The 17,010-nt window shown below is 37.6% G+C and overlaps 1 protein-coding gene across 9 annotated transcripts in view; it reads left to right on the forward strand.

Moving 5' to 3' along the window:
* Positions 1-17,010, forward strand: part of NEBL (nebulette) — a 127,433-nt gene that overhangs the window by 64,942 nt on the left and 45,481 nt on the right. For all 9 annotated transcript variants that reach the window (XM_079106313.1, XM_079106320.1, XM_079106314.1 and 6 more), the window contains 2 exons: positions 10,573-10,683; positions 13,176-13,286. In XM_079106313.1, coding sequence (XP_078962439.1) covers positions 10,573-10,683; positions 13,176-13,286 — 222 coding nt within the window. The remainder of the gene's footprint in view (positions 1-10,572; positions 10,684-13,175; positions 13,287-17,010) is intronic.

The raw sequence follows: 17,010 nt of genomic DNA on the forward strand, positions 1-17,010 counted from the left end.
ATAAATAGAGTATGAGTTCTCATTTTTTTGATGGTACACTACAGGATCACATTGGTCAGGCAGACCTTCATGTACATGAGGTAGTAATGTCTGTTTCACTCTACTATCCTTCCTACCCCCATATGAACTTCTTTAATAAGCAAGTGCCAACTGACCTTGACCAATTAACTGGTTTTAGAAGTTTAATGTAATTCATTGTTACAATTTATATTGTGCTGAAATGCACATATAGTTTCCATATGAATTCTCTTGCTACTTTTTCTTTCTTTTAGTGAGCCATTAATCCCATTCTGAAGTCCCCATACTTATAACCTCATCTAAAATGAATTCCAAGTGCTATCACATTAGAATTTAGGGCTTCAGCATATGAATTTTGGGAAGAAAATTTAGTTTATTTTTAGGAAAATAAACATCATAACAACTATGATTAAAAACTTTTAATTCAATTATAGAGCTGTCCAATTTAAAATACAGTTGCTTAGTGATTTAATGAAATTATAACTTCCCTTTCTAAGTGTGAGCGTTTAGCTGTAAATGGGCATTGCATTCCTTGCTTTATGGTTTTTACATTTGCATTGCTATTTAGACTGTCCAAAGTACCATTGGATGCTTCATGTGATTCCTCCCATTGCCCTTTAGAATTGGTCAAACATTTATTTTTACTTTCATTTTGCCAAGATGGAAATCAAGGCTGAGTTCCTTCAAGTCTCCCTGAACTTAACACGATCAAAGTAGTGAAAGAGCTCTGACTCCCACCCAGGTCATTTCACTCAGAGATCTTTCCAGAAACATGTACTAGCTGTGACAATGTCTTGCAAGCTGTAGGCTGAGCAGAGGATAGCTAATTTAATTAGACAGGACAAAGGGAAAATAACATGAAAAGAACCCTAGAACTAACTGCAACCTTGTTCTTATCAGTGAAGGTAATTTCATCTTTCACCCAGCAAATTAGTCTCATGAGTGAAACTCAGTGACTTAAAGATATTTATTGTTTTCATAATATAATTAAGAAAATAAGTAGTCAATTGGCAGAGAAAAATAACTTTTGTATAAGCATCTGCATAAGGCATTTGGATCTATTTCAAATATGATATTAAAGTAGGAGAAATTTAAAGTATATATTGTCAATTTGTAGGAAATTATTTGACTTTATGTTATTTGGCTTTATTAATCATTGAATAAAGTAGAAACTTTTATTTATTTAATTTATTTTTTAAAAGCACCTTTTTAACTTCATCTTATTTTTATTTATTTATTTTTATGTGGTGCTGAGGATCAAACCCAGTGCCTCCCAAATACAAGGCAAACACTCTACCACTGAGCCACGACCCTGAAGTAGAAACTCTTAAAATAAACTTTGGCTATAACAATCTTTTTGATTTTGTCATTTTTTTTTATTCTTTTCCAACTAGGTTCTTTGGGTAGTTCACATTTACTATATATTTTATTTTTATTTTTATTGTAAATAAATGGGATACATGTTGTTTATGTTTGTACATGAAGTAAAGGCATACCATTTGTGTAATCATACATTTACATAGGGTAATGTTGTTTGATTCATTCTGTTATTTTTTCCTTCCCTCCCACCCGCCTTTTCCCTGTATACAGTCCCTCCTTCCTCCCCTCTTGCCCCCCTTCCACCCCCCATTATGTGTCATCATCCACTTATCAGCGAGATCATTCGTCCTTTGGTTTTTTGAGATTGGCTTATCTCACTTAGCATGATATTCTCCAGTTTCATCCATTTGCCTGCAAATGCCATAACTATTATTCTTTATAGCTGAGTAATATTCTGTTGTATATATATAGCACAGTTTCTTTATTCATTCATCTATTGAAGGATATCTAGGTTGGTTCCACAATCTGGCTATTGTGAATTGAGCAGCTATGAACATTGATGTGGCTATATCTCTGTAGTATGCTGATTTTGAGTCCTTTGGGTATAGGCCAAGGAGTGGGATAGCTGGGTCAAATGGTAGTTCCATTCCAAGCTTTCTAAGGAATCTCCACACTGCTTTCCAGAGTGGCTGCACTAATTTGCAACCCCACCAGCAATGTATGAGTGTACCTTTTCCCCCACATCCTTGCCAACACCTAGGTTGCTTGTATTCTTGATAATTGCCATTCTAATTGGGGTGAGATGTAATCTTAGTGTAGTTTTTTTTTTTTTTTTTAACCATATTAAGCAAGTTTTATTTAAAGGTAATAATACAGACTTCACCCGGCAGGAAGAAGGGGGCCATGGCTGATGCTCTAAAGTCCCAAGAAGTGAGCGCACCCTACATCTTTTATAGGTTAAATTCTCTTTTGTTCTTCGGTTCTTTCCCCCTTTATCTCTCCTTCCTGCCTACATGACTAGGCCTGGTTTTGCATTAAGTGGGAAGCCATGGGCAGGGGGAGGGTCAAGGTGATTCAGGCAGGCAAGGGCTCAGGGGGCATTAATTAGCAGCTCCTTGCTTACAGTCCTTGATAAAGGCAGGTAAATTTGGTAATCAATGGGCTCCGGAGATCCTTGACATTCCATTCTTCCAGGGGCAGTCTCCAACTTCCAGAGGCAGATGGCTTCATGGCTTCATTTCCTCGAATTGACCCGATTCCCTATTTCTACACTAACTACCTGTCCTTAATTCTGGCTTCATTCCCCCCTCTAATCTTAGGAACTCCTAACTGCTTGTTAAGGAAATGGAAGGGGGCGTCGGTCATTCTGGCTGCTTCAAAGCTGAAAGGGGGCAGCGAGGGGCAAGCAGTTTGGAGTTCCTTTTTTAAAAAATCGGGTCAATCGAGGGGTCCAAGGTAGAAGTCTGGTTGGGGAAGAGCAGGTTATAAAATCATCTGGGGGTGGGTGCTTCTATGATAGAAAACAAAAAGACATGAGTACTGAAATGAGATTAGCACAAAGTAAATGTTGCAGCATTTGAAACATGCCACTGAGTATCATGAAAATGACAGAAGTCAGTCTCTCACCAGGAGGTGGAAGAACTGAGAAATTGTTCCCATAACTAGGCCTAACAAAGGCTGAAGAAGACAAGGTCTTTATTTGGGGACTTTAGCATTGTCCAGGTTATCAGGAATGTAAACACAACAATTTAACTCTTAATGTCATAGATGTTCCTAGAAAATATAGTTAAGCTACTTAATGTCATCTGATTTTGTAAAATATCCCTTTATTGGTATAACCTGTGTTTAGTAGAGATCTCTATACTTCTGTTACTTAGGGCTAGATAATCATACGAGCAAACATAGATTAAGTCTACCTGTGTAGCTTAGGAAGGTCTGCAGGCCTTAAACTGACTAAAAACTTCTGACTCTGGCAGTTTCCCTTGATAGTTATCAGGCATATTTGCTGAAGAATCATTTGTAGCTTCCAGTCTTTATTCTAGTGGGCTAATACAAGTGTACATCTTAAGTTACATTTAACTATTATTTCCTTTAAATGCCCAAGAATGGCTATATTTTGGTTTTAACTGTTTTGCTGGGTGTCTAAGATCAAGCTGGTCAAATTGACCTGGTTCCTGTCTTGTTAAAGAGTCAGCTGAGTTCCCACAGGGGCCACTCGTAGAGAACTTAAGAGCAGCTTCTTAGCTCCACCAGTGACTTTGATTAGGCAGGGTCTCTTGATGAGGTGACTTCCTTTAGAAGCATCAAGGGATGTCTCCCTTTTTCCATGACCCTCCTCTGCAGCAGATGCACTGAGTGATTTTTCATCCTCTAGTCTCAACAATCCCCTTGATCAGGAGGTTGTGTGACCCAGAGTTGCAAAGCTCCTTAGAGAAGTTCTCTTGTTCATGGGTTCAGGCTGACTGAGGGAAAAAGATCCAAATACTGGTTTATCTTGCCTTCTGTATTTAATTCCAATCTCTAAATTTGATCTTAATCATCCAGCAAGCCAGTCTCACTAGTCATAAAGTAACAGTACTGGGCTTTAACTTCAATGTCTATAACTTTACAATTATTTACCCTTTTATCTAACTGGAGTCTGCATTAGTACTGGAAGTTACCACTATCTGTGCTATAGGTGATGGCTTATTATCACAAGTTACCTAGGTTGTGTGTTCTTGAAGCAGCTACTTCTGCAAAACATTAACAGGTAATAGTTTTACAAAATGAAATTAGCAAGAGTAAAAATATATTCAGCTTGTATAATAGCTATCTTGAATTTTGACTGAGAACCACATTATATCCCCTATTTGAGATCATAGTAATTTTACAACAAAAAACAATCTTTTGAACATAACTTTAAATAAGCTGAAGTCTGACTTATTTTGGAGCTGTTCTAATATGCAGTAAGGTGGGAGGCAGAGCCTTATCTCAGGTAAGGCGTAGCTCTTTAAAAATCTTAAGTGTTCTAATTCTGATGTTGATCTTTGCTTCTTTCTTAAATGTCATTTTAAGAAGTTTACATATATTGATTCCTGAGTCTATATGAACACTAGTTAAAACAATTTAACATTATATCTAAAACATGAATTAAAGAAAGCTTGAGAGATTTTAACTTTCCTTTTGTGTGGCAAAGTGGCAAATGTTTTTATGTTTCACAATATTAACCTTTAAACAAATCAGGCTCTAACTTTTAGAAATATATTTATATTTGAAATTCTTTATCTCAGTGTAAAAAGTAACAAATTTTACATATACCCTATTGGTAACAGGTCCTATAATAGAACATTAAATGATAGAAGTAAATCCCCAATAAAATATACTCTTTATAAGTTTAAGATTACCATTACAGACAAGTTTAATCTGGAGAATAGCAGAGCTTGATAAATTCCCTGCTTTAAAAACTTGTGTACCTGGAAAATATGAACACATTTAATATACAACTAGTGACCATTTCACAATTACCTTGACACTTTTATCTTACCAAATTTAGTTTTTAAAGAAAAATGTAGACTCTGTAACATAGTACAATACTCTAACAGTTGTATACACTAATTGTATACACCCCAATTTTTGTATACACCCCAATTTGTATACACCCCAATTTTTAAGACTAATTGTTCTAAAGAATAAAACTTAATAGACACAAAGTTAAGAGTAAATTAGTGTTTCAAATCCTTGTCATTTTACCGTATAGATTAAGCTGCTTTGGTTTATATCAGAACATTAGTATTTCACCTTAGGAAAAGCTAAGCTTTAAATAGCTTTAGCTGTCTCACATACATACAACCAACTTAGTTTCATGCAAACTTGTTGAAATTTGCCCTTTACTTACACACAGACTTTCTTAGCACTTACTAAGACCCTTGTGTATTTCATCACACAAGCACTTTCTTACCCAGAAATATTTCCTTTTCCCTTTTACTAAATATATTTCCATACCCAGAACCTTTTATTTTCTCTTTCCTATTTGTTGACCCCTTTTTGTTCACATTCTGAAACAACTTTTATGAAATTTCTGAATTTAAATAAATTACTCTATTTTAATAAGATTAAATATTTTGTTGTTTATAGTACTCTAATTGAAACACAGTTGAAACTTTTGGGACCCTTTGTATATAGAATTTCTCTTGTTAGGACATAACTCTTAGTAACCTTGTTTTTAGTTTAGTGATGACACAAAGCAAGTTTAAACCCTTTTATTTACCAACCTATGAAAACACCAATAATGTTTAAGTATGATACCCCATGGAATTTAAGGAGTTCAAAGTACTCGATGTTATTTAACAATTAGCATTTTAACTTTGTAAATTAATCCGATGTCTCTACAAACACATTTGAGTAATCCCATACATGTTAACTCTAATTCACTTATTCTGCAAAAACCAAAATATCAGACATGTGTCCTGAACAGTATTTGTGGTCTCTTTCCTGTTGAAGAAAAGTCCTAGAAACAATTGATATTAGACACTTTATTAACATCAATGTTTTATTAGCTTGACCACCTAGAGACTTGCGAGTTATTTTCAAAGACATTTTACTTTTATTAGTTTACCCAATTTGAATTGAACCTTTAAATCACGTGAATTAAAAGTATCGGGATCCATTTTTAAATTTTAAATTTAGGAGCGCTCAGTTTTGATACAGACAAAGCATGACATCAGACAGCACGACATACAAATAACACAAAATCAAAGGCCTTGTAACTTTGTAGGTGAATCTCCATTGCAATGTAACAGATGTTCAAAAACTCTAGTTGAATAAAAAATAGAACTGATCAAAAAAATCATGAGCTCAAAAAAAATATAGAATTAAAAAAAAACAAGAGTCCTGGAAAAATGATATGGCCGTTAATTACTTTAGTAAGGTGCCATAAAATTTACTTTTGCTAGAGTTTAGGTAAGGCTCTTTTTTACCTTTTCTTTCCCTGGGTTTGAGACCGATCTCCTACTGAGCCTTTAGGCTTCCTTTATTTACATTTCAATGTAAGCCTTTACTGAGATCTGGAAGGATCTAACAGGTTTTAACACAAACTTTGTGCCTAGGGCATTTTAGCCATCTCCTCAGGACAGGTTGGATGTCAAAGAAAATTATGAGACCTTATTTTCCATTACTTTTGAGAATGAAGCTATTTTGCTAAGTTCCTCACTGAAATATGCCATTGGTTATTGAGCTGTCTGTGGCTGCCTATCCAGGATTTATTTTCCCCTTTGTGACAAACAGGTTAAATCTTGCTTCATAGGTAAGCTGAGGACAGGAGCTTGAAGTAAGGCCCCTTCTTGATATTCCTGGGGCAGAATATTGTCCTATGGTGGCTATTTCCTGTAGTATTGAACCTGTTGATGACATAATCAAGCTTTATCTTTGGGATCTTATAATTCCTATCAGCTAATAAGTTTAGGAGTTCTGTAATGGCCTTTTGATATTCCTCCTGGGTAGAGGCACATAAAGGATGTCATTTACTTACTGGAGAACAATTACAGATGTTTTATCTCTGAATTTTGTTAAGTCCTTAGCTAAGGTTTGTCCGGAACAGGTGAGGGCCATCTAAATCCTGAGGCAATACTGTCTAGGTTAGTTGAGATACAGTATCTGGTTCCTCAAAGGCAAACAGAAATTGCCATTCAGAGTCTAGCATAAACAGGAAAAGTCATCTTTTAAATCTAACTTAGTAAACCAAGCAGCAGTTGGAATCCAAGATAAAAGTGTATGGATTAAGAACTACAGGGTGGGGGAAATTATTGCTTCATTATTCTAAGGTTTTGGACTAGGCAGTTTGCTTTTTAACTCCTAAAATGGGCAAATTGCATGGACTATTGCAAGGCATTAAAAGTTTCTATCAGTTTGAATGATCTTTAATAAGTCCTTTTTCTTGCCTATATGTTCCCTTTTCTTTCCTTTTGATGTCTATTAAAAAAACGGAAGATGCAAGCTGGAGAAGATCATCTGAGGATTGATCAGGGCCACGTGCCAATTTTTGTAATTTCCTCTAAATATTTGGGGCTGACTAAATGATAAATTTATACTTTAAAAGTAGGTGGCCCTTTATGGATTCAGGATTCAGAGTGGTGTGTTTTCTTATTGCTTTTCTAAGTCTCTCAAAGAAAATAGCAGGACTTTCCTGAAGGCTGCATAATAGTTTTTTTAGGCATCCTACTCATTATTTGAATCCCAATTAGGATGGTTTCTGGGAACTGCCTGTGCTCTAGATGGTTAATAGCATAATTTTCCAGGTGAAGTCATACCTGGCATAAGTTTTGAAACATCTCAATATTTATTAGGATCCTCCAAAAGCCTCCTTAACTTTATTTTTGTCTGTCGTAAGTTGGGAGGGTCCCCTCGATTTTCCTCCCTTAGTGGGCGATTCCTTAAGGCTTTCTCCTCTCATGGTAGAGATTATTGATGTCAAGCATGGTAACATATGAAAGGCACTTTTCTTGATCATTTGCAATTTAGCAGTATGCAGGCTAGTGGTGAACCTGGCAATACTGTTGAGAGAGAAGCTCCCTGCTGAGTTAGAAGTATTAGGGATGTCTCCCTAAATTTGAGCTTCCTTAAGGTCCAGAAAAACCCGTCTCTCACTACCTGGCTTTGCCAAAGTTATTTCTGGCCTTCTTTGGCAAAGTGCTAGGGTCCTAGTTTGCCCTGTGCTAGAGACCCTGGGAGGATTCAGACTTAAGGGAATTACTGCTTTCCTCCTGCCACTATAAACTCCTAATTGTGAAAATGATGACAAAAGTAAAACATGTGCCTTTTGCCTATCTTTTTGCCCTGTAGACTAAAGGAATCTCCGGAGGGTGAGGGGACATCTATTGGTTGTTAGGCGTATAACACCCTTTGCTTGGAGGGTCTCACGGGAGGGGTTTTTAAATGCGTCCCTCTTGCAGCTTAAAGAGAATACTGTGAGCACATTTAAGCACAGGAACAGTAATGGGGAGACTCTAGATGTCTAGGCTAGTGAAGGCTAACTATGCGAACAAAGGGAACCTGGGCATTTTCATACTAATCATCCCAGGCCTTAATCCTACAGTTTGAATTCCTAATGTCTGACCGGCAAGGGAAGGGGAGCATCCAGGAGGGAGTGGATGTGCGGGAGTGTTGTGCACTGTGTGGCCCATACGGAGGCAAAGGTAATTGGCGCTTTCCCTCAGTGCCACTGTCTACCGATCACCCTGGATACCCCTCAGGGCGGTTGGGAGGGGGAGTCCAGAGAAGGAACCTTTGGGGTTCACCCGAGAGTAGCCTGGGCCGAGAACCCGGCAGTTGTTCCAACCCTTCCTCCACCTCCACGCATCCTGGGCAGATCAGGACTAGGGACACTGTGTACTGGCGGCAATTGCGCTCCGGGCCTGGACAGAAAAGTAGGAAATGGCTTCAGCACAGTCCAACATGCCTACAGAGCAGGTGATTGGAAACTTGCCTGGGCCGGGAAACCTTTCACCCAAGTCTTAAGAATGGCGATGCACTAACTGCATTTAAGTAGCTGATGGGTGCCCATTTTGCCCTCCAAAAATAAAGAGACAGAAAGACGCACCTCAAACAGATGTGGGGTGTGTGGAGAGAGAAGCTTACTTACCTTGGCGTAGATCTCGGTGGGACCTCCAAATCTGATACCGCCGTTTACCGGTGACGAGTTCTGCTCCTTCTAATGTTGAAGATTGAACACTAGAGAAGCATGCCAAGGCAAGCATATTAAGCAGGTTTTATTTAAAGGTAATAATACAGACTTCTCCCTGCAGGAAGAAGAGGGCCATGGCTGATGTTCTAAAGTACCCCTTAGTGTAGTTTTGATTTGCATTTCTCTTATTACTAGAGATGTTGAACATTTTTTCATTTACCTGTTGATTGCTTGTAGATCTTCTGTGAAGTGTCTGTTCATTTCCTTAGCCCATTTGTTGATTGGCTTATTTGTATTCTTGGTGTAGAGTTTTTTGAGTTCTTTATAGATTCTGGAAATTAGTGCTTTATCTGAAGCATGAGTGGCAAAGATTTTCTCCCACTCTCTAGGTTCTCTTTTTACATTGCTGATAGTTTCCTTTGCTGAGAGGAAGCTTTTTAGTTTGAATCTATCCAAGTTATTGATTCTTGCTTTTATTTCTTGCGCTATGGGAGTCCTGTTAAGGAAGTCTGATCCTAAGCTGACATGTTGAAGATTTGGACCTACTTTTTCTTCTATAAGATGCAGTCTCTGGTCTGATTCCAAGGTCCTAATCCATTTTGAGTTGAGTTTTGTGCAGGGTGAGAGATAGGGGTTTAGTTTCATTCTGCTGCATATGGACTTCCAGTTTTCCCAGCACCATTTGTTGAAGAGGCTATCTTTTCTCCATTGCATATTTTTGGCACCTTTTTCTAGTATGAGAAAATTGTATTTATTTGGGTTTGTGTCCTTGTCCTCTATTCTGTACCATTGCTCTACCTGTCTATTTTGGTACCCATACCATGCCATTTTTGTTACTATTGCTTTGTAGTATAGTTGAAGTTCTGGTATTGTGATACCCTCTGTTTCTTTAGCTATTGGGTTTCTTATTCTTCCAGATGAATTTCATGATTGCTTGCTCTATTTCTGTAAAGATACATCATTGGGATTTTAATTGGAATTGCACTGAATCTGTATAGCACTTTTGGTAGTATGGCCATTTTGACAATATTAGTTCTGCCTATCCAAGAACATGGGAGATCTTTCCATTTTCTAAGGTCTTCCTCAATTTCTTTCTTCAATGTTTTGTAGTTTTCATTGTAGAGATCTTTTACTTCTTTGATTAGATTGATTCCCAAGTATTAAATTTTTTTGAGGCTATTGCAAATGGAGTTGTTTTCCTCATTTCCCTTTCAGATGATTCATCACTTGTGTATATTTACTAGATATTTTTAAAAAAATACTTAACATAATTAATAAAAAAGCATGTATTCTTAAGATATTCCTCATCATTGAAAGGGAAAACATCTTTAAAAATCCACTATGTTACCAAAACATGTTTGGGAGAAGGATGAAAAGGAAAAGATTGATCATACTGGAAGCCAGTCTGAATCTGATAGAGTAGAAAAATGGAAAGAAAGGACTTGGCAGGAAAGCTCAACAGTGTAATTACTTCCTCCCTAGTGATATTTTCTGTCTAGGATCTCTAGAAAAGCATATAGAGTATCAGTTAAAGTAATTTCTGGTAAGTTTTGAACTGTTATGTCCTTGTCTTATAGAAAGAATATAAAAAGGATTTGGAAAATGAAATAAAAGGGAAAGGAATGGACCTTAATTCAGAAGTTCTTGATATTCAGAGAGCCAAACGAGCATCTGAAATGGCCAGTGAGGTGAGTGAATTTGCTTAACAACCCAGAATGTGTAAATTCTCTGCTGATTTCCTTTACCAATAAATCTTTCTCAAAAATTATATGTCTCTCACAACTTTTATGCACAGGTGATAATCAACAGCTGTATCTTAGCAGTCTTTCCAGACAGTGAATGAAGAATAAATTGATGCTCATGATCTCCTTTCTCTGTAGTCTGAGAACAATGACCATTTGCCCCATTTTAAAGAAAATCTGTGTAATAAATTCACCAAAATAGTTTTATGAGATTTGACTTGATCGTTTAAGTGAGTCAAAGGCAAAAAATTAGGAAGGTATTTTATCATGGTCTGTCAGTCACTGCAGTTAAAAAGTTCATGCCTTCTTACCAGTAGCTGACTCACTCTCCCCGTCCTGCCCTAGCTGCTAAATGAGCCCAGTTAAACCTCTCGATCAAATCAAAGGGGCTACCTCTCATTTTATGTGGGACCTTTGTAAGAAGAAATGAAAGTCTCTGTGATACATTCAGGCCTATGATCCTTGTATTAGGCCATTACTTTGGTATTACATAATGATAGTGCTTTGAGGAGAAGGTAGCTGAATTTAGTAGTGAAAGAGCTTAAAACTTTGTTCCCATATATTAATAAACTAATAGTAATAATGATGATGATATTGTCCCTGTTAGTCAGATATCAAATATTAAAAACCCAACTCATACTTGGTTATGAAACAAAAGAGGTATGTAAGCTCACAGAAATAGAGAAGTCCAAGATTGCAGGGTGTGATAGTGCATGCTATAATATCAGTGACTCAGGAGGCTGAGGTGGGAGGATTGCAAGTTTGAGGCCAGCCTCGGCAAGTTAGTGAGATCCTGTCTCAAAATTAAAAGTGATCTGGGGATATAGCTTAGTGATAGAGTGCCCCTGGGTCAATCCCAGGGGTTGAGTGAGGGGTGGAAAGAAAGAAAGAAAAGTCTGAGAAAGTCCAAGATAGTTTCTTTCTGGTGGGAATTCAAATGATGCCCCCTTTCCTCCATCGCTTGGTTCTGTTATCCTCTCTGTTGGCTTCACACTTGGGAAGCTGCCTCCATGTACTCACTCTTAATAACAGAATAGTTTTTTGTAGCCCTAATGGAGATTCTTGGATTGAATTTTCTTGGATCAACCTCTGTCCTGGGCTGACACCTGAGCCAGTTACTGTGTTAGGAGTCAGAGGAGTACAATGTACTGTTGGCTTTCATGGTCACCCATTTGTTCAGTTAGTTTCCTGTGTATTTTAGTAATGTTCCAAGTATAAAATATTCTGTTCATATGTATTTAAAAAATCTTATTACTCTAGGCTATATTCATATAGCCAATAAATTAAATAAAATATTTTAAAAGAATTTTAGTGAAATTAAAAATATATTTGGGAACTAGTTGTGCCCAGTAAATCAGGAGGTTGAGGCAGGAGGATCACAAGTTCAAGGCCAGCCTCAGCAAATTTGCAAGACCCTCACAATTTAGTGAGACCTTGTCTCAAAATAAACAAAATTGCCTGTGGAGACATATATCCATGGTAAAGCCTCCTTGGGTGTTCAATCACCAGCACCAAAAACTAAAAACAATTTTTGAAAATATGGGTGGTAGGAGGGTGATTAAAACCAATTCCCACAGAATGTATGGACTGGGAGCTGTCAGAAGTGACTCCCCAAGAGAAAACCATGACACTTTTTGCAAAAGACAGAAGAAACAAATAACAGATGTCCACTGAGATTTCTTTGGCTAACATTCTTATCACACAACCCCTACTTTCTACAAATTCTTCTGTTGCAATGATCTATCTAGTGCACATTCAGAAGTAAATTTTGTAAACAGTTGTCAGTAATATTTGGGAAAATTGTTGTAAACTTTGAATGCCAGCGTTTATACAGTTGTAGTTGAATGCAAGGTGGTTACCTGAGCAGCACAGATCAGGCCTTATGAGGGGAAGAAATGGTGGTGTGGGGTATAGAAGTAAGAGACCAAGTTGAAAAAAATAGGTTATTAGACACCCCCTGTGCTGGGCTGTGTGCTGTATGCTAACTCATTGAGCCTCACAGTGAATCTCTCATGGGTCTTCTATTATTTCTATTTCGCAGCTGAGTTAATCAGAAATGTGAAGAAATATTTCCATTGTCGCACAGTGATTGAGTGCCTTCCTCATAGTCAGTCCTCTTTCTACAGCTTCAACTCATTTACATCCACATCTCTATCCTCCAGCCCCCAGTACGATTGCCTATGAGGACTCACTCTCGGCAATTGCCTTTTGTACACTAAAAATATTCAGCACTTTCTATACCCTTCTTCAGTGAGAATAGGGATTATGGTTTTTGGCAGTTCAGAAAACTCAGTTCTAGGTGCGATCATTCATGCTACCCAGTAAGTTGTGTACCCTCTCTTTGAAAATACGGTTATCTGCTTTTTTGGTATCACTGACTACAAAGGTGTGTTTGTTCATGGAGTTTCTGAATATTGTAAAATGTTTCTTTTTTACAGAAAGAATACAAGAAAGATCTAGAGTCCAAAATTAAGGGCAAGGGAATGCAGGTTGGCACTGACACCCTTGAACTCCAGCGTGCTAAAAAAGCTACAGAGATAGCCAGCGAGGTAAGTGGAGGGGCTCCCACAGACCGTGAAACTCGTCTTTTGGAATTTAACAGATCAGATCAGCAAATTGATTAGCACATGGTATTTCTCAAAGCCTGGTGTCTAGTTTGACAGTTTGGAATGGAAACCATTTCAAATCTTTATGTTTATTTTAAAATTTATAGTTTTTGCTTTGCTCATATCCTTTAAATACATTGAAGGAAGCTTGAGGAAAAGCATTTTAATAAGATATGTTCACACACACACACACACACACACACACACACACACACACACACACATATCCCTACACCCTTTATTCTATAATACAACAAATTTCATGTTCATCCGGAATAGGATAAATGTTTTCAGAGTATGTTTTCTTTAGAATGGATCATGGGCTTCTTGGTATAGTTGTATTTCCAACCTTCTGAGAAAAACTTGAAAACCACTTATTATGTGAGAACAGTAGCCATTTCTGTCAGTTTACATGTCTTTAAAATATCCTCCCTTGATTTCACCATACCTGCAATTTCTAGAGTCATCATTTAGGACTGAGGCATTAGTCATCCTGAAGGACCATGTTTAATCATCCAGTACTGTTTTCCTTTTCACATAATACAGGTAAAGACAAACTCTTAATTTAGAAGTTGTATCTTTGATGCTATGGTATGATAGATATTATAGAACAGAATTGTAGGAGTTGGACCACGTGTGTGTTTTTCAAAGGAAATGCCCTAGATTGGGCTCCACACCTCTTTAACTTCCTCAGTAATTCAAGGGCCACTGGAGCAAGTGTTGAGGTTGGGATGTGACTCACTCACCTCAAGGCAGTTAAATTGGAACTTCAGTGGGGTTGCTTAGAGAGCTCTTCTGGGACTCCTAAAGTAAGACACAGCTGACTCAGGGTTGACTCCCACCCAGGAAATCTGGAGAGTCAGATGTAGCTGATTGAACCACCAGGAATTCCTACTGCTTTGGGTGCTACCTAATTCCCAGGGTTAGGCACTGGCCAGGGAAATGAGATTTCCATGACTGGTTCAGATAAAGCACCAGGAGATGGCACAGGATTCCTGACTAGTAAGGCTTCCATTTAGAAATGGCAGCCAGGGGTGGGCAGTGGGAGGATACTGAGCAGAGACTGGAAAACCTCTTAGTCTGCTCCCCTAATTCTGTTCTCTTCCTAATGACTGCCGTTTTAAGTTCTAGAGCCTCCCACATTTTTTTAAATTTACATATAGATAAAGGTCTACTTGTACACACATAGACTGAAGATAAAACCCTAAATGCGGTCACACTGTATACTCTGTCCCGTGTTCTTTTTATTTTTTTCACTCATTTATTGTTATTGGCCCTTTCCCACGTCACTTCACATAAGTCTCCCTCGTTCTTATAGAAAAATTGTGTTCTATACCATGGACATGAGTAGGTAACCTTTTACTCTTTTTTGTCTACATGGATCATGTATAATGAGCTTTCAACATTAGGTGCTGAAACACAGAACCCTTAATCTCTCCCTACGTTCTCTCCCTCACATCATCAAATGACACCAAACAAAGCTGAGAAGTCCCTTTGATTCTTCTCATTGCAATTGACTTTAAATCCAGTGATCTCTCTCTAGCCTAGTTTAAACTGCCATCTCTGTCATCAAGGTCTTAAAATAGCTTCTTAACCAGAATTCTGTTTCCATTCCTGCCCTCTTAATACACATTCATAACCATAATTTCACAATTCTCTGAATTTTTACTTATTATGAGGAGGGGGTTGTGCCCAGTGTTACAAGTTACTGGATTGGAGTATGGGGTGGGCTGTGTGAGGATTCAGGGCTAGGGAAGAAGCATTTGGAATTATCTTCCCCGGGGGATGAGAGTCGATGCAAATTCAAAGTGCCCTTCCCCTTGAGAAAGGAATATTGGAAAGAAAAGATATTTTGTATTTCACCCTTTTGCCTAAGAGCAGGCTTCTAAGGCATATGCCTTCCCCAGAGAATTGATAGTTTTAGCATTCAGGTTTTCCCTTAGTGTGCTAATTCATTTGTTGTACAGTACGCTGGTTTCGGTTTTCTCTTTGTTCCTTCAGACTCTATGCTAGGAAAATAGTGCAAATTTAGTTACTGAGAACTAGGAGGAAGACAGGCTTGGAGGACTCAGCTGTATTTTGGTTGTATTTTAATCACAGACGTGTCTTCTTTTGACAGACTGATAGACTCTCAAATCCTTTTCAATCAATGTATGGTACTTGCCATTGTTTGTCTTTGATATTCAAAGTTTATTTTTCAAGTAGTCAGTGTAGTATATTGTTATTATTGAACCCAAATAGTCAAACATTCCTGTACCTATGGGCCTGACCACAGGACTTTCTTTACCAATGGAACATTAGCATATGTGATTGCAATAGATGTTCTAAAGCACTTGTGCCTTAAGAGTTGTGCTCTGGAAATGTAAATGTCATCATGCTGTGTTTTAACGCTTCTAAGTTTGGGGGTGTTTTCTTATGTGGCAATAACAGCTGGTGTAACTAGGGTCTGACGTAATCTATGTGCTTTAGAACATCTTTACCTTTATTAGAAAATTGAGTGGCGTACTTCTACCATGCATTCTCGGTGACTGTCTTTGTTTGTCTGTCTGTTATTAGGGATTGAACCCACTGATGCTTTACCCCAGTCCTTTGTATTTCTTGTTTTGAGACAGGTCTTGCTAAGTGCTTAGGGCCTTGCTAAGTTGCCCAGGCTGGCCTCAAATTTGTGACCCATCTGCTTCCCTCCTGAGTCACTGGGATTGTAGGCTTGCTTGCACTATTGCACCGCTTGTTCTGGGACTTAAATAGACTTACTAAAAACAGAGAGCATTTTTATAGACATGTAGTAATTAAGTGTTATTATTTTATTAAAAAACACTTGAACTTTTGTTTAGAAAAGTAAAGAGAGTCTGTTAAAAAAGACAGGTGGGGTTCATTAGTAGAAGATGAAAATACAGTATTTCTTTAAGATTGAGAATTTGTTTACAATTTATTTAAAGTTTTGTTTTTTCTTTCTTTTTGTACTGGGAATTATTGAACCCAGGGGTATTTTTACTGAATTACATTCCCAGCCCCTTTTTTTATATTTTTATTTTGAGACAGAGTCTTGCTAAGTTGCTAAGGCTGGCCTTGAATTTATGATCCTCCTACCTCAGGCTCCTGAGAAACTGGGATTACAGGTGTGTGCCACCATGTGAGTCCTTATTTTAAGTTTAAAATTTTTTTATTTCTAAATTTGTTTTTAGAATTTATTTTTTAAATTAAAAAATATACATTTTTAATTGTTGCTGAACCTTTATTTATATACAGTGCTGAGAATTGAAACCAATGCCTCACACATGCTAGGCAAGTGCTCTACCACTGAGCCACAACCCCAGCCTTTTAAAAATTAGGATCAGTAGGATCCATTTTGATAAAACTATTCAAGCATAGGATGTATCTTGTTATAATTAGGTCCCCATTCTTGTGGGTGGGCACGATGAAAAAAGATAGACCCAACACTTCAACATATCGCACAGGATCTGACTTCCTGAACAGAACTCCTGAAGTACAAGAAATAAAATTAAAAAATAAATAAATGGGTAGCATTAAACTAAAAAGCTTCACAGCAAAAAATGAACAAACAAATAAAAACAATCAAGAGCATGAAGAGAGAACCTACAGACTGGGAGAAAATCTTTGCTACCCACAACTCAGATAGGGCATTAATTTCCAGGATATACAAAGA

This window comes from Sciurus vulgaris (genome assembly GCF_902686455.1).
Source record: "Sciurus vulgaris genome assembly, chromosome: 12".
In the NCBI taxonomy this organism is placed as follows: Eukaryota; Metazoa; Chordata; class Mammalia; order Rodentia; family Sciuridae; genus Sciurus; species Sciurus vulgaris.